The 24336-nt window shown below is 56.8% G+C and overlaps 1 protein-coding gene across 4 annotated transcripts; it reads right to left on the bottom strand.

Annotated features, from left to right (window-relative positions):
- Positions 1-1635: 1635 nt before the first annotated feature.
- Positions 1636-24254, bottom strand: OCRL (OCRL inositol polyphosphate-5-phosphatase). Of its 4 annotated transcripts, none has more exons than XM_042807500.1 (23): positions 23589-24254; positions 22361-22440; positions 21417-21455; positions 20632-20742; positions 20451-20546; positions 19934-20054; positions 19684-19845; positions 19047-19148; positions 18456-18570; positions 16536-16652; positions 16197-16384; positions 14547-14658; positions 13332-13441; positions 12199-12334; positions 11159-11269; positions 10718-10883; positions 10263-10498; positions 6821-6844; positions 4485-4604; positions 4166-4250; positions 3587-3714; positions 2851-2962; positions 1636-2737 (listed from the first exon to the last, which is right to left on the bottom strand). In XM_042807500.1, the coding sequence occupies exons 1-23, from the start codon at positions 24212-24214 to the stop codon at positions 2613-2615; spliced, it is 3222 nt and encodes a 1073-aa protein (XP_042663434.1). In that variant the 5' UTR covers positions 24215-24254; the 3' UTR covers positions 1636-2612. The 4 variants fall into 4 exon arrangements, with proteins under 4 accessions (XP_042663434.1, XP_042663431.1, XP_042663433.1 ...); XM_042807497.1 differs by lacking the exon at positions 23589-24254 and adding an exon at positions 22832-23031; XM_042807499.1 differs by lacking the exon at positions 23589-24254 and adding an exon at positions 22832-23031 and having other exon boundaries at positions 20475-20546.
- Between the last annotated feature and the right edge of the window lie 82 nt (positions 24255-24336).

Raw genomic sequence — 24336 nt, 5'->3', positions numbered from 1 at the left:
CCGAAGGAATCTCTGGCTTTTCCTGGCCTGGCTGGCTGCCCGCAAGCAGGTGGGAGGCTGCTGGGCTCCTCCGCCACCTCCCCGTGTGTGGTGGCAGGTCCCTTGGGTGCCGCCTGCTTTGGGTGCCTCCTGCTTTGGGTGCCGCCTGCCCTGGGTGCCACCCGCTGTGCTGGGGACAGGGGCGCGGGCAGGGGGAGGCACGGCTGGAGCAGCATCACCTGCACGTGCTGCCGGGGCAGGGGGGGTTTGAAGCCGGGGGGGGGGGGGTGCGAGGGCTCCGGAGCTGGGGGCAGAGGGCGTACGGGCAGCCCCCCACCCCAGGTGGGTGTCCCGGGGTGCGAGTGTGGAGGTGCCGGGGAGGACGGGGTGCTCTGCGGGGTCCCGGGCGGCTGAGTGGGGTAACAAGGGTGCTGGGAGAAGGGACGGGCAGGGGCTGAGCCCTCCAGCCCTTGGGGAGCTCTGGCTGCGTTGGGGGGCCGGGCTGGGCTCACCACCCCCCCCGGGACCAACAGGGGCGATTGGGGCGGCTGCGGGGGGTGACGGGCACCCAACAGCAGCGCGGGGCCGGCCCCAGGACAGCCAGCGCACCCCGGCCGGAGCTCCCCAAGGCCTGGGGGGCTCCCCGAGGGCTGGGGGGCTCCTCAAGGGCTGGGGGGGCTCCCCAAGGGCTGGGGGGCTCCCTAAGGGCTGTGGGGGCTCCCCGAGGGCTGGGGGGCTCCCCGAGGGCTGTGGGGGCTCCCCGAGGGCTGGGGGGCTCCCCGAGGGCTGGGGGGGCTCCCCAAGGGCTGGGGGGGCTCCCTAAAGGCTGTGGGGCTCCCCAAGGGCTGGGGGGGCTCCCTAAGGGCTGGGGGGCTCCCTAAGGGCTGGGGGGGCTCCCCGAGGGCTGGGGGGGCTCCCTAAAGGCTGTGGGGCTCCCCAAGGGCTGGGGGGGCTCCCTAAGGGCTGGGGGGGCTCCCTAAGGGCTGGGGGGCTCCCCAGGGGCTGGGGGGGCTCCCTAAGGGCTGGGGGTCTCCCAGCCCCCCCCCCCGCTCCGGGCAGGGTGCGGACAACCCCCCCCGCCGGGGTCCCCCCGCACCCCCCCGGGAGGATGAGCCGGCGCAGCCTTCCTCCCTTCCTCCCCGTCCCGGGGGGCTGCGCGCTCGCTCCGGCATTTCCGCCGGCAGCAGCCGGAACGCGGCGGCGGCGGGAACAATACCGGCACCTCGCGCTCGGGCTTTCTCCGCCGCCGCTCCCCGGGCCCCCCCGGGCCCCCCCGGACCTGCTAAAGCCCCGAGCCAGCCGGCCCCGGGCCCGACCGGCGGGGGAACGGGAGCCCCCGCCGCGGTGCCAGAGCCCGAGGGACGGATGCGGCCCGGGGGGGGGGGGGGTGGGGGGGGGTGCAGGGGGGGCAGAGCCGCAGCGCTGCGGCCACCCCCCCCCCCCCGGGCCGCACGGCCCCGAGCTACGTGAGGGACGGCAGGGACGGCGGGAGAGCCCCCCCCCCCACCCCCCCCCCCCAAAAAAAAAAAAAACAAACCCTCTTGCACAACGGAGGTTTATTTGGAACGAACCGTTTCCCAATAAATTATGTAATTTAAAAATTTTAAAGAGGGGAAAAAACAAACAAAACAAAAAAAAAACCCCAAACGCAAAAAAAAAAAAAAAAAAAAAAAGCAGCCCCCAGCAGCTCAGCCAGACACCCGTGGGGGGGCTCTGGGACTGCAGCCCCCCCCTCCCCACAGCCAAGGCTCCCTCAGCAGGGAGGGCTCTGCTTAGTGTTTCAGTGGGACAGGCCTCCCTCCTGCACCCCCGGGGGTGTCCCCCCCCCTTCCCCACTGCTCCTCGAGGTGGAGTTGGGGCTCGTTTCCCACCCCCCAGCCTGCACCCTCCCGTAGCACCTCGGGGAGGGGGGAGGACAGCATCCAGCAGCCCCCCCCGTGGCTCTGCCCGCTGGGCTGGGGGGCAGAGAGGAGCCGGGCCCTGCCCGCCTCACCCCTCCATCACCCCCTGCCCCCCCCAGGTCCCCGAGGGAAGCTGGGGCGCAGGGGAAGGGAGAGGACAGCAAGGCCCGGGGGGGGGGGGGGGAAGGCTGGGAGAGACCTGGGGGGCCGGGAGGGGAGAGGCCAAACGTCCGGATAAACCTTCCTGGGGGAGCCGCGCCCCAGCTTCCACGCACACAGCGCCGGGGCGGCTGCGGGGGGTGACGGGCGCCCAACACCAGCGCGGGGCCGGCCCCGGGGCGCACCCCGGCCCCCCGCCAGCACCGGCTGCCTCCACCCTTCCCCGCAAGGGCTCCGGGGAGAGGAGCGGGGGGGGTGAGGAGAGCGAAGCATGACTCAGGGAACCGGCGACACTGCCAGGGGATGAGCGGGCTGCTGGCACAGCGCGTGGCCGTCAGCAGATCCACCCAGCTCCCCGGCAGAAAGCAGGGGGCTCCTGGCGTGGGCGGCGGTGCAAGGAGCGCGCAGGTCCTCCGCAGCGGAGGGTGCGGCGGCGGGAAGGAGAGGGGAGCACGTCCCTCCCGACTGTAAACACGGCCCCCGGCGTAGCTCAGAGCCTTTCACCCCGCGGGAGCTGTCAGAGGCCCGGCCCGGTGCAGGGCTGGGGCCTCAGCTTTGGCACACGGGCAGGAGTCACTCCTCATCCCCGGCGAGGAGGAAGCTGTAGAGGAAGTTGATGGCACGCTGGCGGTCCTGCTGAGTCTGCTTTGCCATCAGATTGGGTGGAGGGCGCAGGAGGAGGCTGGAGAACAAGGCGGCTGCGGAGGTAGGCAGAAGGAGTTACTGGTCAGGCCCGGAGAGCTGGAGGGGCAGCGGGCAGGGGCTGTGTGTCCGTGAGAGCGGCCGGAGCGGAGCAGAGCGGCACACTCACCGATCATGGCGACGCTGACGTTGTTGTCTTCCGAGTATCTGAGCAGCTCTCGGAGGAACGACATTAGGTACCGAAACACGCTGCGATGGCAGCGAGGCAGCTGAAAAATCACCTGGAGGGAAACGGAGACAGGAAGCTCTCCCGGCTCTCACCGCCGCAGCCTGGGCTGGCCCCCCCGGGGCGAGCAGCCTTCCCCTTCCTGCTGCCTTGAGGCCACTGCGTGACCGCGGGCGCGAGCCACGGGCCCAGAAAGCAAAGCCGCGAGCCACCGGCTGTAGCCCAGCGCTGATGGCACCCAGGGGCTTTGGCTGGTGGTCACGAGGCTAACTGCAACACCAGGCAAAAACTGCCAGAGCCCCGCGCCCGCTCCCCCCGTGCTCCCAGCGCTCAGCCCCGTGGCTGCACAGCAGCACCTCGACGACTAGGGCCAGAGGTTTCCTGACACCAGTCCTGAAAAGGGGCCCCAAAATGTCCTCCTCTGCCCAAGGGCGTGCTTGGCCTTGCTGGCTGCCCCACTGGCTCTCCCTAAGAGCCACTCAGCCCCAGCCCTTAGGGGACGTGTAGAACTGCAGCTCCCAGCAGGTGATTAAACCCTCGGGAGCAGCGGGGGCTCCTGCATGTGATCAGGGCGACACAGGGCTCGCGCGGGGTCCCTGTGGAAGCCAGAGCACCCGGGTCACCCTGCCCACCCCCAGCCCCCGGCGGGAGGGGAGCGGGGCCACGGCAGCGCCATTACCTGTCGGCACAGCCGGCTGCTGTGCGACCAGTCGAGGCACCGCTGATACAGCTCGTAGCAGATCACGGGCTCCGGCAGAGCCTCCAGGAAGATGAGGAGTGCTTCAGCCACAGAGTGGTTACTGCCCGCTGGACCGGGGGGCATCAAGGGCCATGCTGAGCAGAGGGACCACCGCCCCCCCCAGCCTGCTCCTGCCTCCCCAGTTGCTTAGCGTCGGCTTCCTCCTCGCAGGTCATGCAAGTTCTCTGCCTGCCTAACTGCTCCCTGACACCAAAGCCCTCCTCCTCCTCCCCCTCTTGTCCCCCAGCCGTGGAAAGCGCTGTCCCAATCTGCCCACCCTCTGGCCCCACCGAAGTCCTCTGCTCCATTAGCCCCTTCTCCAGGTCGTGCTCCCCAGCGTCCACCCTCACCAGCTCTTGCGCTTGGCACAGCCTTGCAGAAGCTTCCAGAGCTCTGGCCCTGGGCCTCTTTTAGCCAGCATACGTTCAGCTTCTGGAGAGGTTCTGTCTGGGGGGGCAGAGGGGAGCCAACCCCCAAGCAGGGCTGAGAGCCCGGGAGCATCAGGCGCAGCAAGGATACGGATTGTCTCGGGGATACTGGTGTCCAGGCAGTCAATGATCTGCTCCAGCTCCTCTTGCATGCCCGGAGTCTGGAACAGGTCCTCCTGCCAAAAACAGCCCAGGGATGGACAAGGTGACCATCCTCACCAAGGCTGATGCGCACGGTGTCAGCGGGGTGAAAGCTGGTACCCCCCCCCCCCCCCCCCACCGCCTCGAGCACGGGGGAAAAGCCCTGACCTGGAAACACCGAACTGGAGCTGATCTCCAGGTGCCGGCGACGCATCGGGTCAGGGGGCTCTCCAGAGCCCCCCCGGCACGGCAGAGGCCCTCTCCCTCACCTGGTGGCAGGCATGCTTGAACAAGTGGTCCACCAAGAGCCAGATCTCCTTCGGCACCTGCAGCGGCATCCCGCTCGCCTCCTCGCTGTCCAGGGAGCCCATCTGCAGAACGGCTTTCTCCTGGCGGCAAAGAGCACACGAGGTTCCAGGGAGGCCTCAGTGCCCCCGGCAGGGCCCGGAGCGGGGCGGCAGCAGGCCCCCGGGTCCCAGCCCCGCCGCCCCCCGCCGCCCCCCCCAGCACAACCCGCCCGGCCCACCGCCAAACCGCCGGACGGCCCCGGCCCCGGGCGCTCCGCCAGCCGCAGCAGCTCCCGCGGGACGGCTCCCGGGCCCGACCCCGGCTCCCGTCCCGCCGCCGCGGCGGCTTCCCCGCTCCCGGGCCGCCCCAGCCGCCGCGCCCCGCTCATCCCGGAGCTCCTCGGCGTGCGGCGTGGCGGCCGTGCCCTTCCCGACGCCCCTCTGCTCCGGCCACGCCTGCCCCCGGGCTCTAAAACCGCCCACGCCTCTGGAGCCTTTTTCCCGATTCTCCTAAAGGAGAGGTCTCCGCTGAACACAAACCACCCGACACCACTGTCGTGTTTTCCCGCTTACTCAGGCAAAGCACCTGATGAGCTCAACTGCTCAGAAGTCTCCATCACACCAATCTTTAGCAGGATCAGTGATTTTCTCGCTTGATTTTACTCTCAGTTTGCCACCGCTCCTGCATGCTCCCCGGCAGGAAGCCATGCACAGCCCTCCCGAAGCTCAGTCAGCAGAAGCACCCAGAAGAGACGGGCGCGAGCCCAAGGACACCAGCAGAGAGGAGTGCCGCAAGCCAAACACAAAGCGCTGCGTTCCAGCTGTCCCCTTACGTGACAACTGCCATCGCTGTCCCTCGGCAGCACACCCGGTCACCCACGGCCAGCCGGGGCTGGGTTCGGCTTCCCCCGGGACGCTGCAGGCTGGCACGAGCCCCGGCGGCACGGGCAACAGCCACGCAGCACAGCACAGCTCCGCTCTGCCCCACACACCACTGGATTTCACCCAGCTAGCAGATGCTGGGGTCGCGGCCACCCATCCGCCTCACTCGTCCAAGCACGCGGGGAGGGCTTGGGAGCAGCACGTTAGGCAAGCGCGTTGCAACTTTCAGAAGGAAAAGGGGAGAGCCGCGGGCGCGCTCAGAGCTAAGGGCTCTTCACCAGACAAACCCTTCGCCAGGGCATCGCAGCGCTGGAGCCGAGAGCCGGAGCTCTGCCAGGCTGCCCTTGGCACGACCTGGAGAGCTGCGGGGACCCCCAAGGGGGGAGAGCCCAGCTGCGTAGGGCAGGGGAGGAGGAGAAGGCCCCGAGCTCCCCAAGGCAGAGGAGGAGGAGGCTGCGCTGGGTTCTCCTTGCGCGTTGGCCGGGCACCGAGCGCCCTCTCCTGCCGTGTGCGAGCACGGGAAGGCCCGGCCGTGTCCTCTCCGCGGGAAGGAAGATGAAGATGCTCTGCAAAAGGCTGTTCCCGGGAGGCAGGCACACCGAGCTCCTCCCTTCCCCTCTGCTAGGGAGGAGTCCGGGAGCTGGATCTGCTCCAGCACCCCAGTTCGGTCCCCTCCGGGAGCGGGGACAGCCCCTCCCTCTCCTCTTGTACCCCGGCACAGCACCGGCAGCCTGGAGAGGGCCAGGTCACCCAGCCCGGGGAGCCTGCCCAGAGCCAGCACAAACAAGTTACCAAACGTCTGGGCCCGCGCAGGGAGAGCAGGAGCAAACGCTGCCACACACCCCCCGGCAGCTTCGAATGAAAGGATTTGAGTCTCTTGGCCTCCAGGGCAGAGCACAAGTGCAAAGTAAAGCAGCGATGGAAGAGCTGGCAGCCCCAGCTCCGCTGCCGGAGGAAGCAGAGGAACATCTGTCTCCCGTGCGAGGCCCTCCCTCAGGTCACAACAAGATGGAAAGAGCAAAAGCCTTTGGTTTTCCAATTCAGCCCTCTCCCCGCGTGTCTATGGTGAACCCCACCTTCCGTGCATGGTTAGAGCTAACTCAGATATGCCAAAGGCTGGGAATCTTTTCTGGAAATACCTATATTAGCTGCCAGAATCAGGAGAGTATTTTTTTTTTTTTCCTCCTCCCGCCCCAAAGCAAATTTGGTGAGCTTTAAGCAGCTCAGTTGGGCCAGCCCCATCGTGGCTGCGGGGTCACTTTGTGCTCCTACATGTTCTCATCTAGCCCACAGCTGTGCTAAGAGGCTTTGCTGGAACAAGTGCTCCCTCTGCGCCCACCTCCCCTTCCCTCTTCAGCAGAAAACAAGGGGAAAACTCTCATTCGTTACAAACAAGTCACTGAGAAGCAGACTTCCCCAGCAATTTCTTGCGTTACCTTCTCTAAGAAGCTGTCTTCTCCCTGAGAGCAGCGGGAAAGAGAGAAGAGGAAAAAGTATCGTTAAGAGAGAGAACGTACCCTCAGATTAAGCAGAAACCTAATTTGCATTACAAGAACGCACTGAATGCCAGGTCCTTCACACATTTTGCTGACATGGCCAAAGTTAAACCTGCGGTGAGAGATTTGCCTGCCAATTAGCAAAAATCCTGCTCACATGATGTACGACCTCGTCAGGATTTCTACAAACTCCTCAAAGGGGCCCTGCAGCAGCACTGCTCGCTATCCGGCAGAGTTTGGCCATGGGCAGACCGGAGGTGGAAGAAGCTCCCCTTCTTAAATCTTCCCAGTCAGAAATAAATATCCCTGTATTATTTCAGCCATCTGCCCTTGCGACCAGGCCAGAGATAAAACATTCACATTCACTAGGCTAAATCTGTATTTCTGAGTGTGCGGCAGCTGCGGAGCCAACAGGCCCCCTAAGCAGCTTTGTGTACAGTCGGGGAAATGAGTGTTTGCGCTCGAAGCCCCGGGCTGCCGGGCTGTCTCAAGCTAATAGCATTAACAGGCTGCGAGGAGCAGCGTGCCAAAGCCCCTCCGGGCTGCCCGGCCGACCCCTCGGGCGATCCTGAAGCCGGCCCAGGGCAGGCTGCCCGCCTCACAGGCTGGGCCCTGGAGCCCGCAGCGGGACGCGGCGGTGGGCTGCCCAAGCTGAGCTTTGCTAGATGGACCTTCCAGGGCGGGAGCACCCGAAACGCATTCGGGGTGGTGGTGGTGGTGGGGGGTGCTGAGCTGGAAGCGTGGCTGCAGCCGCCGCGGCGCAGGGCCTGCCTGGGAGGGGGCAGCACCTGGGGCTCCCCCTGCAGCGCCTGCTTCCTTCGGAGGGCTCGCTGAGTTTTAGCACGGCCACGACAGACCGGCCTCCTGCCGAGAACAGCTTGCTCCAACCGCGAGCTGGCACGCAGGTTTTCCTTCCCAGGCCCAGGGGGAGGGACCGCAGTGACAGGGTCGGGGTGCCAGATAGCCAGGCCGGGCAGGGACGGGCCCGTTTGGTAACTGGGTGAGTCATCCCAGCGGCCTCACCACCACCTACCTGACTGCTTGCCCTGCTGTCCACCGCCCTTCCTGTGGTGGTCACAGCTCCGGGAGACTAACCCGCGCCCGACAAAGATTCTGCAAGAGGCTTTTTAAAGCCTACAGTAGGACCCCGAGAAAAAAAAAAAACAGGATGAGATACCACTGCTGAAATCCCAAAGGCAAGATGCTCGAGTGACAGCAGCTTCTCCCAGGAGAGCCATTTCCAAACAAGCTCCCACCCCACTTTGCTATCCTGCATCAAACTGCCTCTCAGACCCTTCCTGACCTGCAGTCTCCAGATCTCCCTCTGCTGAAGGCAAGATACAGCCTAGCCAGGCTGAGAAAAACGCCTGATGCAGTAAACGACAAGCCCTGACACTACAGAAGTGCAGGAAGGAGAACAGTTCTTAATACGCAAGCACACTGCCTGACTCACACAGAGCCTGAACATCACCCAAACACAGCGAACTGGACCAAAAGGCTGCTGTGCTGCGGTTAGCACGCGCACCACTCTGCCTTGCAGCAAGTGCCCAGCTTGTCCAGAGTCTGAGACTTTCTCAACTCACGGGTACGACCAAAACCAAAAGACCTACATTAGCTCCAACATGACAGTAGCTCGATAACCTGCGTGACTAAATTTTGCTTTGGGCCATTACACATGGAATTCCGTGAGTTTGCTTAACGTGTTCCGATTGAAGTACTGCAGTCACACTGACCTCACTGACACGAGAGCCTGTTTCTTTGCTGCAGATACTGGGACAGGGCGCTCTTCTCCCATGGTTTTGCTTTCTGTACTTCTATGTGTTTCACTGAATAACAGAAGAAGGAAACTTACAGGTAAAGGAAGCAGAAGCAGCCTCCAACTACTCTTAGAAAAGCAACAGTGTGTGTCTGTGAGGGCAGAAGCTAAGAGTCTGGGCCCGAGTTCCCATCTATCAAGCAAGAAGTCAGTGCTGAGCACTGACCAGGAAACAGCTGGTGGAAAAGCCTCCAAGACTGATGAAATGCTCCAGACCAAGTTCAACACATTCCTAGAACAAGACTGACTTTCAGTCGAACCCTGAGAAGCATGAGGAGCCTGAGGCCTGGATTAGCTGCTTGAACGGGGGAGGCAAACACTGTATCTTGACACCTGGATTCTGCTTAGCCTGATCTGGTGATTACAAAAAAATCAAAATTCTGGTATAAAACCAGCCTTTCTGTGTGTTGGGCCTGTGAGAAAAGCAGACACCTACAACAGAAGGTGGGAAGCGGAAGAGGCAGCAAGAGGCACGGCGCAATTGCTAAAGGGAAGAGAAATAAGTGTAAGCAGATGGGAGTGGAAGCTGTCGAATCTACAGATGTGAAAGAGCAGCAGCTCACTGGACAAAAAAAAAAAAACGCACGTAAGGATGAGATTGCAAGAGATGAAGAGAGGAGAGGTCTCTCTGACATGTGATACTAAAAGAACTGGGCTAATCTTTCAGATGAACAAAAAAGAAATGGCTTTCCTGGCTAAACAAGAATGAATAAATAGACTAAAACTCACAAACTGCTAAACCTCACCGAAGCAAGGCCAGGAAAGGCCGAGAGAGGAATAAATGCAGGCCAAACCCAAGAATTAAGATCACCAAAGCGGGGCTTAGTCTCAGAAACAGCCGTGAGCTACCAAAAAGAAACAAGGTGAGTAGGGCACGACTGCACTCCGCCACGTGCCCACAAGTGGCCTCAGAAGGATGAATATTGATGCTGCTGGGGCCGGCGAAGCTCGGGGAGAGGAACCCTTATCTCTGCACTGCAGAAGAGCTTGCTCACTGTGGTCGGTGCGAGAGGAACTGGCCAGAGCGGCTGCAAGACTGGCCGTTTGCTGAGCTCTACTCATCAGCACACCTAACAGCAGCAAAGTCCTTCCTTTGGGCCTCCTGCTTCTGCCTGTGCCGTCCCCTGAGCAGCTCGAATGCCACAAGTGTCCAGAAGGAAAAGGATCCTGGAGCCCTCGTCACCGCAGCAGCCGCCTAGGCACCTCGGAGGAGAGCATTTCAAACCACTCCTCTTCCAACACACCAGTGCCACCCAGCTGAGCCTGCCAGCACCAGCATGACAGGAACACAAAACACAAGGTCCTGGGATCGCTTTTTTTGTCCCAACAAACAGTATTTAGAACCTACTCAGAAAGAGGGGATTAAAGTACAGGCCACCAAAAGCCACTGGTTGTGGTGGAGGGAAATAATAAAAAAAGAGCACCTCAAGCTCTGGAAAAAGTAAATCGGCTCAGAGCCAGGACAGCTGACCCAAGCTGAAGGTATTACTCCTGCTTTTAGGAGTAAAGAGAAGGGAACATGCTCTCTCCCTGGTAAGAGAGCTGCTCCAGAACACTGCTACTCACCAGGTCAATGAGCTTGGTGACTGGAACTTCTCGGATCGGTCGTCTCATTCGGCATAAGGCCTCCAGGGAGGTGCCAAAGCAGCTGGGCAGGTAGGTCCCACTGATGGTAAGGAAATAGTCCTTCCCTCGGTCCAAGTGAAGGACAAGAATATCCTCAATTTTATCCTCGCCAGAGTTCAGAAGGGTTACTGAGTCCTTACTGACGTACACATCCAGGGAGATGTCTGTGCTCTCATCTGCAACAGACAGGAGCTCTCAAGAACATACAGACACTCCCCAAAAGGGATGGCAAGGACAAACATACAGTGGCCGGGACGAAGGCCACAAAACTGAGAAGACAAACAGACAAGGATGATGGCGAAAAAGGTTAGACCCGGGAAAGACAGGAAGGACTGAAGGGAGATGGGGCGGCAGTCTACACCAGCACACGCTGTAGAAACCGTGGTAGAACTCACCCGGCTCCAAGTAACCCTCACAGGGCTCGGCCCGAAGCCACGGCTTACAGTAGTGGCTATCGTTGAGCTTTGGGATGAAGGAGAAGTGACAGGTGACCTGCCCGTTATTGGTGATCTGGAACTTCTGCTTCTGCAGCTGACGGAACTTCACATTCTCAAACTCAAACTGCAGAGCAAAGAGAAAACACAAATCACGTTTAGCGGCCCCGACGGGACACGCAGCAAGGCAGCCAGAGTCTGGAGGGGCAGCCCACGACTGAGAAGTGCCCACGCAATGCCAGACTCCTAGCAGAAGACCTGCCAGTCCAATTCCTGATCATAAGGTGATGGATAAAGTTCAATTTCCTATAAGCCAGTATGCCAAAGCCTTTGCAAGTAGTTCCAGCACTGCTAAGGCTGCTGTGTTTGGGAAGTGGACAGTGACTCAGGTTCCACCCTCACCTCTCTCTTGCTCAGCTCCAGCGAAGGCAGAAAGTCGTTCTCCATTCTGTCCATTATGCGAACGATGTCTTCAAACAGCTTCCGATACCTCTGCTCATCCACAACTTTTACCTGTGGAAGATCAGAAAACACACAGCAAAGTTTCTGACCAGCTTCACAGGAACTCTGTTGATCACGAGTAAACTGCAGAAGTGAAATATTTCTCTAAGCACTTGCTAGGTGCAGCTGAAAGGCTAAGAGAATCTGCACGCATGGGTGCACTTCCAAGCTGCATATGCAACTTCAGGCATAATTTACCCCTACAGATGTTACTAGGGTCTTTCTGGCCACTGATCACACTTCTGGGAGGTTACTGGGGGTGATGGCTGTGGGACAGCATTGGCATCCCGCAGCATTACTCATGATTTTCCAGAGGAAGAGGGGAAAGGCTCTCCTTGAAGGAGACTTGAGCTACCTAGGGAGCAGGAGGTAGCAAAAATGGACTTGGACTGCCTCTATTCAGTAAGCTAGGAAACTCAAATCTGCTGCCAGCCTTTCTCCACGGAAGAAACCCAGATGTGACCCAGGGACACGCTCGCTTCACACTCCAGAGGCAACACTGAACAGCAGGCACAACTAATTACAGGTTTCTGCTGCAGGAGGAGAGAAAACAGCAGCTCACCCATTCTAGTACTAGATGCCACGGGTTACACCCCAGCAGCCAAGCAGCATCGCTGGAGCAGCCCATGGGAATGCCCTTCTACCTACTACACGACCAGCCCTGCTCGGGTGAACCCCGGCGAGCACGGGCACTGCTGAGGCAGAGCACTGACCCGGTGCCACCCAGGACACAGCTGCCTGCTGAGCAGAGGCTGCCACGCCGCCCAACACCCGCACAGCCCACACACCTTGCTGCCATCTACTCTGTCCTCTCGCAACAGCGTTAGCAGAGGTGCCCCCGACCACACAACCACCTCCCAGAGGAATGCGGGACAATTACTGTGATCCCACCCGAGCTTATAAAAAAAAAAAAAAAAAAAAAAAAAAAAAAAAAAAGTTACCCCAATGCGGAAAAGCGCGCTGACTGGCTTGTGGTCACTAGTCTTCAGGTCCATATGACTGCAGTACCGGAGCTGATTTATGTTCCCTCCTCTCCAAAGGATTCGGTCGCACCACGCTGGCACACGACACTTGCCACTACAAAGAAAAATCAGGTTACCAGGGAAATCCAGCAGTCCTAATAGATCATCCAAGCTGTTCCTCTTCCCAGCCAGGGAGCTCCCCCACCCCCCCCCCCCCCCATGACTGCATCAGCAGGGATGGGATGAACTCCTATTACTTCCCTCAACTTGAATACTACACTGTTTTTTCTGCTCTCTTCCCCTTTCCCTACACAGTAGCTAAAATTCCCGTCCTTTCCAGCATCAGGAAGCACAATAACCTCAGACAAGCCTGTTTCCACAGTCTGAAGCCATGTGTACTGTGACCCAAGCTGCACTAGTTCCTTTTGCTGCCAGATCCTTCTGCTCACTACAATCTGATCCATCGCTTATTGTTTCCACCACGGAAAGTCCACTCAGCTATTACTATTATGTTATGAAGTCTGAATCCTGGGTTATCCTTCTCCAGAGTAACTATTGTGCTGGTTCATAAACACAGGCAGAGTAAAATCCAGTGGCCGTATGGTTTGAAACTCCTTCTTGGGAGTTTCTCCATTTAGGGCAAGCTTCTGCAGCAGATGCATAAGTGTCTGTGGGAGGCACCAAGCAAAGAGCAGCAAGGAGGAACCACTGCTGCTATCGCAGCACGGCCGCCCCTGCGAGTGTGCAAGTCAGGGGATGGGATGACTCAGAGCGTTTCCTTATCTCTTCAATTCCTTTTATACTGTTTGTCTGTCCCTGGCAGCAGAAACCACCCCCCCCAGCGCAGGGCCACCTGCAAGTTCACGCTTTACCTGCCTTCATCTATGGGAATCAGCAGCAACCGAGGTTTAAGGCATGTGCCCGGTCAACGCATACAGGGTCTGCTTATTTCAGAAAAGCAGGGGAAACAAAGGAGCACAAACTCATCTGTGCACTCCAGCCATCACCGTAACACTGTGAGGTATTTCCAGCTCTAGGAAGCAGGAAAGCAAGTTTTGCGAGAGCATGCTTTGTGTGTCACAGGTAAACGTGTCCATTCGAGGCCAATTTACCTGGAGTCCCAGCGATCTGTTTTAGAGTCGTATTTATATGTGGGGATGAATTTAACCTCTCCCTCGGTGAAATCCGCAAATGCTTTCTTCTGAGTGCGCTGAATATTCAGCTAAAGCAGAAAAAGAACATGTTAAGAAAGAAACCAAACTAAAATCCCAAACCAACAAGCCACCCCAAACACCACCTCCCTCCCACAGCACAGTGTCAGGAGGCAGAGCAATGGCAGCCTGTGGCCATGCGATTCACCAGGCATCCCCCAAACTGCCTCTCAGACTTTATACCTTTAACAAAGGTAAAAAAAAAAAATCCAACACATCCGTGGAATGCTTTCTAAACAGACTGAATACAAATTGGCACAGCACTGCTTACCAGACCATGCAGACAGCACAAAACAATAGTTAAGGGAAATATTAATTGCTCCGCTTGTGCTAAATGCCTTCATTAGCTTTCACGCTTAAGCATCACCATCATTAATATTTCACTGCCAATCATTTTAGCAAAAGCATTTTAGCAAAAGCCTCCAGGAGTGTGCTTGGCTGACAATTCTCATTTACTCTTCTGAAAAACTTCCTAGTTGTTTTCCTCACAAAAATCTAAGCTACAGTTGTTTTGTGCACGGAGCTCCGTGGTACAGCAGAAATGAGATAGAGAACAGAATCAATCAGATTTACTGTTGAACTGTCTGTCAGAGATGATATTGCACTATTTCTGTACATGTTTCAGAGGTACAATCCTTCATCTTAAAGGCACATCTGGTGCTGTCTCGGTTTTCAGTGTGCTGCACAGAAATGCTGAGCGGGGAAGACTACAGCACAGAATTTAGGTCAAACTGGCTGAGCAGAGAGCCCTGGCTACAAGCGCTGGTCTCCAAATCAATGCCTCTCTTCCAGAACACTGATTATGGCAGCTTTTGCTGCTGTTACAGACTCCCATGTTCTAGCTTGTAGTTTGTACGTAAGAGAGAACTCTTCCACTGAGATGTAAAGATGCTTCCATGGTAATTGCCCGAGTCACCCAGTTAGCCCCGGTATAACGAACAGTCTATTTTTGTTTAGGGGCTTGATGTCAGGACGCCCAGAGCTCTGCCTATGGCCTAGCCTCTACATCTACAGACACTTATCCCAGAGCGTCTGCCAGCTCCTCCCAAGCACAGGCACATCTCAAACCAAGATGACCTCAGGAGCACGGAGCAAGCGCAAGCGGCATTCACTGACCTGGTCATATGTCAGCAATTTCTGAAGCTCATTCTTACTGATAAGACTTTTCACTTCACTGGCATCAGGGAGACAAAGCCTGTAGTTCAAGTCTCCTAGCCAGATGACAACACTGAAAACAAAGACAAACGTGGAGAAGAAGAGCCAGTAGTTAGTATCGCAGGCCACGCAGGGAAGAAGGGGCATAGAGGAACAGGTGGTTGGTTGCTGGTGGTTAAGGTTGAGACACGTGGGAGACAAAAGGAGAGATGAAAGATCGAGTAGAAATTTCTAGTGGCAGCAGATAATACAGTGCCAGGTCCATCTCCTCTGGAATCCCGCATGGGGACGAAGACAGTTTAACAGGAGATACCCGAGTCTGCCTCAGTCCGAAAAAAGCCCGAGAACACCAGCAACTCACGCTGGTTTCTCTTCATTGGGATCTCAGCAGGCTTCACAGCCTCTCAAGCTACACAAACCCCATCCAGCACCCAGGCTCTCCCCGCGTACAGAAGAGGGCAGTGAGCAGGGCGTCAGGCAGAGCCTGCTCTCAACCAACCAGTCGGGCAGGCTGAGGCGCAGGTACCTGCGTGCTCACACCTCGGGCGGTTTCCCACCCAGATGAGGCCACTGCTGCACCACCCGCCCAGCAAAGCCTGGCCCCAGCAAAGCCTGGCCCCAGCAAAGCCTGGCCCCAGCAAAGCCTGGCCCCAGCAAAGCCCGGCCCCGGCAGCGCTGGCAAAAGCAGAGCCAGGCTCCTGCTGAGCCCGTGACCACCTGAACGGTGTGGTCCTACCTCCCCAGCACCTGCTCTCACTCTGCTCCTCCCTGGGCTTTCAGACGGACCCACAGCTTTCTCATTACCAGCAGCTAAAGAAACACTTGTGGTATTCACTCTTTACTCCATAAAGGTTCCATTTAAAGATTAAAATCTGAACCCCTCTCTGCTATCGAAGCTCTTCCTGTTTATAGTCAAACCTCAAAATTTCCATTAGTGGATTATCAAGGATAATCTAGTATTTGGAAGTTTTTTCTGCACTAATCCACTCTACATTTTATTTTCAGTATTTAAATGGTTTAAATACTAACTACAGAAGTATTAATAATTCGTATCAGGTTTAAGAAAACTTAATTTATATGCTTTGTTATACACAGGTTTGAGTTTGATTCGGATTATTCATCACCACTGTCACCTCAAAAAAAAAAAAAAAAAAAAGAAAATCAAGTATTGCCTGTGTATCATCCAATTCATTTAAAGCCCAACTGAAAGAGCAATCATAAGCACTTGTTACTCAAAAAAGCCTAAACAGCATAGCTTCTGCCCACCTGCGATCCCTCTTCTTCCTCTGCTCATACACTCCCATTTCCCATCACAAAAAAAACCCCTGAGTTTCTCCAAGCCCTGACTCAGGAACGGTGCCTGCTGAAATGGGAGTGTTAAACACAACACGCAAGGGGAGGGCTGTTAGAGACAGGTCGCACAAGTCACCAGCGAGGTGCCCACGCAGTTCGACTGCGGGAGCTCTGGCACACCAGAGGCCTTGGCATCTTCAGTTATATTGTTAAGCTGGAAAAAAATCTACCTGCAGGAAATCTGTTGCTGTGATTCTGACTTGATTTGGATTATTCAACACCGCTTCAAAAGGGAAAAAAATGGCAAAATAAACTTACTCGTGTTTCATGATGTTGAGCTGAGGTAGACTATCATCAGGGGTTACGAAACTCATGCGAGCACAGATATCCTTATAATCCTGATTTCGCCGCTCGAAGTCCTCCACGTGAGCAGCGAGGTGGGAGTTGACAACGCAGAAGGTCGTGTTGTGGAACACGAACCTCACCGCCACGCCGCCCTTGTTGCCCTGGGGAGAGCAGGTATCAGCAGTCGCCAGGGAAGGCGGCAGGTGAGGCACCAGGGAGGAGATGGGGATGGCACAGACAGGGGAACAAAACCAGGCTGCGCCGTGACCTGCACGGATGAACGGAAGCAACAAATTGGCCCCGGTGACTCACCATCTTTCCCATGATTCCCGTGCCCACAGACTCCGTCATGATCTCTCTGATATTGCCCAGCTGATCCTTCTTCGCAAATATGAGCAACATCATTCCAACTAGACGGACCATTTGCACCTGCAAAAATAAAAGGGATTCCGAGTTCCCAGCAAGGCACTGGCAACGCAGTTCTGATTTGCCCGCCCCGCCTGATGTTCTGCTTCTCTGGCTCTCCCGGCTCCTCATGGTGTTTTGTGCTCAATCCCTGCTTGCCACACCGCCCAAAGGACCTCCTGTCCCACAGCAAGGTTCTGGAGGACGATCTATCGTGCCCCAGTAATCATCAGCTGTGCTGAGCTCACTCCGTGCCCCACTCCGGCGCTTCCCTACCAACAGGGCTCCCTCGCGAGGCAACAGAAACTCAATCAACGTGCAGCAGACCCGTTTGTGAAGCCCCAGCCTCTTACACCAAGCTGTGCTCTAATCTGAAACAACGGGAGGCAGCTGCCCAGTGCCCTAGTTAGGCACGTCGTGGGGAGCTGCTGGCTCACGCAGGACCACAGCGGAGCCGGTGACACGCGCCAGAGGGGAGCGGACAGAAAAGTTCTTATTTACGGAGGGAAACGTGCCTGACGCACGGGGTATCAAAAGGCAGCCATCTCCGAGCCCTGCAAACTGATTGCTTTTCAGACAACACTTGTCCTCTAATGCAAAGAGTCTCTTTCTGGAGCTAAGAGGTTCTCCTCTCCCGCAGAGCTCCACCCGCGGGTGTCAATACAGTGCCTACACGCTCTGTCCCAGCAGGGACCTCGGGTCTGGGGCCAATTCTTTTACACACGCTAAGCCAAGGCACTTCCCAGTCCATGACCTCCCTGTACCTTCAGAACAGTGGGGTCACAACTCTGAAAGACAGCAACAAGGCCTAATCTTCCCGAGCGCGGCCTACACGCTCACTTTAGAGGCATCAAAACATTAAGATGTGTTGGGATTAAGTCTACGTAGTGAAGGAAGAAGCTGAAATCAGAGAATTAACTGGAAGAGCCCAAGTACTCAGTCTGCTCCACTGCAGTGGAATTTGCACGCAACTGTGGCTCTGACCTACGGTTTCAGTCACTTCCCCCTGCCAGCAGCAATATCCTGTTCTCTCCCTTTCACAAGGGCGGGAGAAATTCACCTAAAACTCAAGAGAAGCAAAGAGACAGGAGCACGAGCCTCTCCACAGGTCAGGTCACGACCCCTGACTCCCTCTGGCCGAGCCTCAGTTCGGCAAGGTGCGCTGTTTTCCTGCCGTATGACCTGTAACCCATGCCACTGAGCTCAACTCGGAGCCGGCAGGACGGGTGTGACAGCGAGCACGTGGGCTAAGGAGGAAAGGGTAACTTAGGGCTGGTACCTGCAGCAGAAAAGTGTGCTACAGCAGAGATAAAAACCAACGGCTTGCTCTAAACCAGCCAGAATGAAGTCCTGCTGAAGCAATTCTGTCCCAGGGCAACAGCCTCTAGAAGATCTCGCCTCAAAAATTATCCCATTCCTTCAAGGAAAAGCTATTAATTCAATTTATTGAAGACACACCTTGCTTCTATAGTACAAGGGTGGGACGGTAACACAGATGAACAATTTGAACCTGCTGCTATGATTCTACAGAGCATACTACTTGCCTGACATCTAACTCATATTTTATAGTTATTTTGATCCCCAACTTTATAAATTTCTACTTCAAAGTACAATATTCCTGTACAACTGTGGGGCAAAAAACGGACTGTCCAGATTTAATTTGGCATACTTAGCATGTGTGTGCCTCTGCATGAGCCAAGTATATACACCCTTGTATCTCCAGCCACTGCTCTTCAGGGCAGGCGAGGAAAGGGGAAGCCCATTTCTCTTTTCCTTGCAATCATGCCAACTCTATGACAAGACCCTGCAGCACTGAACAGAACTCACTTTCTTATACTTAGCCTGAGGGTGCAGGGACTTCTCCACAGCAGCCAGCCATTCCTGCTCCTTTGCAGAATCAAAGTAGAAAAAAGCCTCCGTGCTGAGGTCCAGCTCCTGGAACCTAAAGAACCAAGCCAACTTAGCATATCCCCCCCTCTCCTGCAGATCACCCTCTTGCTGCAGGAAGGTCCAATGTGAAACCTCCAGCAACAGCTCTTCTTGGAAGAGAAGCTCCTTATTCCCACTTGCTAAATAAAGCAGCAGAATTTCACCACAGTACCCCTGAGACCCTACTGCAACGAACTCCAGCAACCATCTCTCTGAGAAGTATTACTTCAGGTGGAGGACAACCAGAGAGCTCTGTGGATGCCTCAAGGAAAATCTATTTTGTTATGTCATTCCAGCCTCGTTTAACCCAATACCCTGCCTCCTCCAAACAGCTCCTTCCCCTCAGACAGCTCTTCTGAGACAAAGCTCAGGTTTATGGAACCTCCACGAACAAAACAGGAACTTAAAACAAACACAGCCCACCAGCATCCAAGAAAGAGCAACAAGAAACCCAGCACTGTAAGTAAATACGAGGTCACTGCTACGCACCCAATGCAGTAGAAGTCTGGAGGCTCTGCGTCACACACCAGCCAGGGTTCCAAGCTGCTGTCTGGAGACTGCCCGTTCACATTCCACGTTCCCACAAAAAATCTGCAACACAAAAGCAGCTGAACTGTTAGAAAACACAGTAACAACCGCATCAGCCCAGTCTCTCCAGTGCACACACAGCAGCGTTCAGGCTGGGAGCAGACGCAACACGTGAGCTGGCCACCCGCAGAGCCATGCCAGCTATGGGGTAACTGAAAATTCTTCTAGGCTTGGCTCGTTTTCAGTGACACTCATCTTGGGGATTCTGCAGAATGCAAAAGACATTTCACCAGGGTCAGCGAACATCTGGCTCTTTTAACGTCACGTCGCGTGGGACAACACTAAGACAGTGTGGTGGGATGGCTGGCTTTATCCTCTTTCCGCCCAAGATCTGACATGCAGAGGGGAAAAGATGCAAGAGGAGAAGCTGCACTGCAGGCACTTACTGCCTCTCAGTCTGCACCGACCCTCCTTTAGCCACCCAAGCTGGCCACACAGCAGCAGCTGTCAGATTTCAAACCCGGGCCAGATTTGAGCTCACAGAAGAGATCAAACAGCTTTGTCTCCACACACACTGTTCCTCGGTCACAGCTCTAACCTGAAGTTGTGAAGGTTGACATATGCCTTCTCTCTCTTGGCAAGCACGTGTTTGATGAGGCCTTCTCTTTGTCCTGACTGGGTGCTGGGCAAAAACATTTTGCGCATAGTGTTGGTCACTTTTGGCTGGTCCCTCGAGATACCTTCTCTCTCTCGGTGAAGTCTAGGAAGGAAGCAAGAGCAGAATTAAAACTGGCGCTGCTGTCTAGGAAGAGAAGAAAAAAAGGGAACAGATTCACCACGTTACTTACTGCCTACTTTGAGGCACGGGAGGAGGTGGGGGTTCCCGGCGAGATCCCGTGTGGTGGTTTTGCAGGTTTCTTTTCTCTTCTAGGCTTAGAGTGTTGAAGTCATCCTCAAACCCCAGAGCTCCTGTTGTGAAAGAAACGAGAACGATGCCCTGAGAAACAATTTAAAACAGCTCAGATCAAGAAAGAAAAAGTACAACTCCACAGAAAGTGAAAAAGCAAATGGTAAGAGCAATATACCAACTCTGATGACTCAGGGAATGAGAGAAAGGGGTACTAACCACGAGGCAAGGCAGGAGGGAGCTTAGCATACACAAACCAAAGCACTGGGCAGAAGAGAGCACTCGAGAAGGGATGAATGGTCCGGGGCAACAGAACCCAAGGACCACGATGTTTTATTTTGTGCAGGGTGACGTGAAGCGAGGAAGCGGGGCAGAAGCCAGAATGCTGCGGGCAGGGTCAGACACAGCTCCCTGTCACTGTACAGACCACAGAGCACACAAAGGGGACAGTTGGGTACCCGAAGAAGAGGCCTGTGATAGACCTGGGAGGTTCTTCTCCACCTGATGCCAGATGGCCGAGTCCTTCGGCTCAGGAAGGGAAGCTTTCAGGTGGGCTGGACAAAAAAAAAAAGAAAAATCAGCCCTGTCGGAAACCGCTGGCACTCAGGATTTCACAAACACAGCTGGAGCTCTGCTTACCTTCCTGTATGCTCTGCACTTCTGAAAGGAATCCTAAGCAACGCTCCTCATCAGGAATTTCAAAGAGCCGCTCCGCTGACTCGTCACCTTGTATCCGGACCTTACAGCCTGCTGCAGGCATAAACACACACTCAGGGAGTCAGTCAAGGCTGGTTCAGAGATATTATGCCCCGAGAGTGACCAGGCTTTCTAGGCATCCTCTAAGCTCATCAATAAAAGCCAACTTCCAACTACTGTTTCTGATGGAAATCTGCACCTACGCTGGTTTCCCTGTGCTTCTGAGATCCCCCCCTCCTGCTCAGGGTAGCAACAGTCATGCTTTCCTCGTTTTAGGAATGCTCCTCCCTACTGCCAGCTTGCAGAGAAGAGCTCTAAAAATTTATTGAAAGAAAAAGCAGAATTGGCGACTAGACAGAGCGCTGTCAACACTGAAAGGGGCAGAGAGTAACCGAGGCTCACGTACAGGTCAGAGAAACGGAAGGGAGATGAGAATGGTTCAGAGTGCAGTGCAGGGCCTTGAGAAAAGATGTAAGAAGCTAAAGTTTGACCAATTGCCAATAGTTCACCCTGGGCACTTAGGACTATGTCTGTCGTGACAAGCGACTGTCTAAAAGAGCCAGATGACAACATTAGAGGAAGTACAACCCCTGCTTGATCAAAAGACAAACACAAAGCGTGGAGGAAGATTATGAAGTGATAGGTAGAATAAGCACATGCCAGTGCCCAAAAGACAGCCTGTTTCCTGGAAGGAGCCTTAGCCACCCAACCTCAGTTATAAAACTTACTGTTCGTCGCTATATCAATCAGCAGAGTTTCTTCTGCCTCTGGAAAAGAGAAAAACAGGATCAAGAGAGTTCACACTGAAGGCTGCAGTAATTGCATACTCAACAGAGCATGCTACCTGCTACTAGCCACAAAAGAGTCCTAACAAGGGAACAAACAGCTTTAATTGACATCTGTACCACTAATAATGGCTCTGGCAGAAAGAATGGCCGTATCTGGACAGCCTGGACAGTCACTTCCCACAATCAAAGTGTCACAGGGGAAACTCCTGATACTCAGAGTTCTCACACACCTGCACGATTTGTTCCACATCAGCGTAGCTACTTTGGGAAAGACCAATGTGACCATGAACTTCAGAGCTTGTCTACACAGCAAAAATGACAGGCAGAACCACGCTGAATTACACAGAAAGGAATAAACTAATCCCAGAAAAGGTGCTTTTATTCCTGAACAAGCATTTGCCCCAGGGACAGACACCGCTACTTAAGTTCTTCCAAGACAAGGCGTAAAGCTCCTTCCCATCCCATAGGTGGCTGTTTGGATGTGACAGCCTGACAGTCCTTACAGAAGTTTTGATCTAAATGCACAGGAATCAGACTAAAGCTCCCCGCTCCTGCCATTCTGGCGAAGACGGACAGACGTCAGCAGGCACCACGCTTCAGCCACTACAGACAAGTGCTGAACGGGCTGGCTCTGTACGGTGCCGGGCTCACCACTCCTCTGAACCAAGTTCCTCACAACTGTATGCTGACATGGGGAGACTACCCACTTGGATGAGGAAGAAGCAGGATTCTATTAACTGCGTGTTTTAGTTTCACAGGGAAACATTCACTCTATATGGGTGCTCAGGAGGCAGGTCAAGAAAAAGCACTGAATTCAGGTTTTGCCAATAAACAGCAGTGGATTCCTGCCACCACAAGAGAGCCCACTCCAGGAGAGTCAGTACCTTGCACACATTTAAAGCGGCTGTTGATGGGAATATAATCTGGATCAGGGTTTTCTTTCTCCTGTGAATGGACAACTATCCTGGAGACAGAGAAAAGGCTTGTAAAAAGACAGAAACAACTCCCTTCTCACACACAGGCAAACGTTGAAGTAGTCACAGGGTGTAACACATCAGAGCTGTACACACAGAGAAATGTAACGTTCGATTTCTATTTCTGCGCTACAGGGAAAGAGAAAGCGGGGAAAGAGCCGCACAGGACGCGGGTGCAAGCGGTGAGAAAGTGAAGCGCCGCTCAACTTCCAGCGCCCCAGGGCGGGCTGGGCGTGAGGGCGGCCGGTGCCTGCGGCCCCGGAGCGCCCCGGGGAGCCGAGCAGGGACGCGCGGCCGGGAGGAAACTTCTCCCCCGCCTCCCTCATCCCCTTCCCCTGCCCGGACAACCGGAGCCGGGCCGGGCCCTCCCGCCACACTCACCCGTAGCGGCCGCCCCGCCGGCCCAGGCTGAGCACGCAGGGCTCCCGCCGCCCACCCCGCACCTCCGTGCCGGCCACGCTCTGCGGCGCGGCCGAGGAAAGCGCGGCCGGCCGGCCGCCCGGCCCCGGCCCCGGGCGGGCCCCGGGAGACGCGAGCAGGCCGCTGGCACCGGCGGGCGGCTCCATGGCGGCGCCTCGGTCTCCCGGCGACTGATCCCCGGCCGCGGGGCAAGAGAGGCGCCGCCGCCCAAAACGCCGCCCCCTGCCGGCCGGCGGACTGCTGCCACCCGCGTCTGTGGGGCGTGTCCGGGGCGGGGCTGCGGGGAATGGCGGGGTTCCACGGGTGGGCGTTGGGGGGGGGGGGTGTGCGGTGAGCTCGGCCGTGGGTGCTCCGGGCATCCCCCCCACCCTGGGGTGCACCTCGCCTCCCGCCACGCTGGGGTGGGGGACACTCGGGAAAAAAAAAAAAAAAAAACAAAACCACGGGCAGAGCGGGGCGGGAACGAAGCGAATCGCCCCCCCCCCCCCCCCCAGGCCCCGCCCTCCCCGAGCGCGGATTGGTTGCGGCGCCCGCGATATTGGCGTGTGCCGCGGGGCAGGACGGGAAGGGGTTCTGGCGTTTGAAGCGCGGGCGCCATGGCGGCCCCGGGGCTGGCGGCAGAGCGGGAGGAGCGGTACCGGGGGTGAGAGATGGAGGGGGAGCGGGGGAGCGGGGGGGGGGAGCGGGGAGCGGGGAGCGGGGGGCGGTCGGTCGGTACCTGACGGTGTTTCCCGCAGGCTGGTGGACGGCGCGAAGGCGGCGGCGGGCGACGGGGAGCTGGAGGAGGCGCTGAGGTTGTTCCGGCTGGCTGCCGCCATCCGCCCCAGCGAGAAGCTGCAGGGCCGCATCCGGCGAGTGGAGGAGGTGCTGGCCGCGGCGGAGCAGCAGCAGCAGGAGGAGGAGGAGGAGGAAGAAGAGGAGGAAGGCTTCGTGGACGTGTGCGGCAGCGGCCTGCTGCTCTACGGGGAGATGCACGGGAAGCTCTTCCAGCACCAGCGGGAGGGTGTTGCCTTCCTGTACCGCCTGCACCGGGAGGGCAGGCCGGGTGGCATTCTGGCCGATGACATGGGCCTGGGTAAGACCGTCCAGGTCATCGCCTTCCTCTCGGGCATGTTTGACTCCGAGCTGGTCCGGCACGTCCTGCTCGTCATGCCCACCACCCTGGTCAGCAGCTGGCTGGCCGAGTTTGGGCGCTGGACCCCTGGCCTGCGCGTCAAGGAGTTCCACGGCGCCAGCAAGATGGAGCGCACCAGGAACCTGGAGAGGGTCCGGAGGAAGAACGGCATCGTCGTCACGAGCTACCAGATGCTCATTAACAACTGGAAGCAGCTCGCCAGCAGCCATGAGCAGGAGTTTGTCTGGGACTACGTCATTCTCGATGAAGCGCATAAGATCAAGTGCCCGTCTAACAAAACGACCAAGTGTGTGTACGCGATTCCCGCAAAGCATCGCCTCCTCCTCACCGG

The sequence above is a fragment of the Tyto alba genome, unplaced genomic scaffold (assembly GCF_018691265.1).
Source record: "Tyto alba isolate M040663 unplaced genomic scaffold, T.alba_DEE_v4.0 Super-Scaffold_5, whole genome shotgun sequence".
Classification (NCBI taxonomy): Eukaryota; Metazoa; Chordata; class Aves; order Strigiformes; family Tytonidae; genus Tyto; species Tyto alba.
This window is presented reverse-complemented; position numbering and strand designations above follow the sequence as displayed.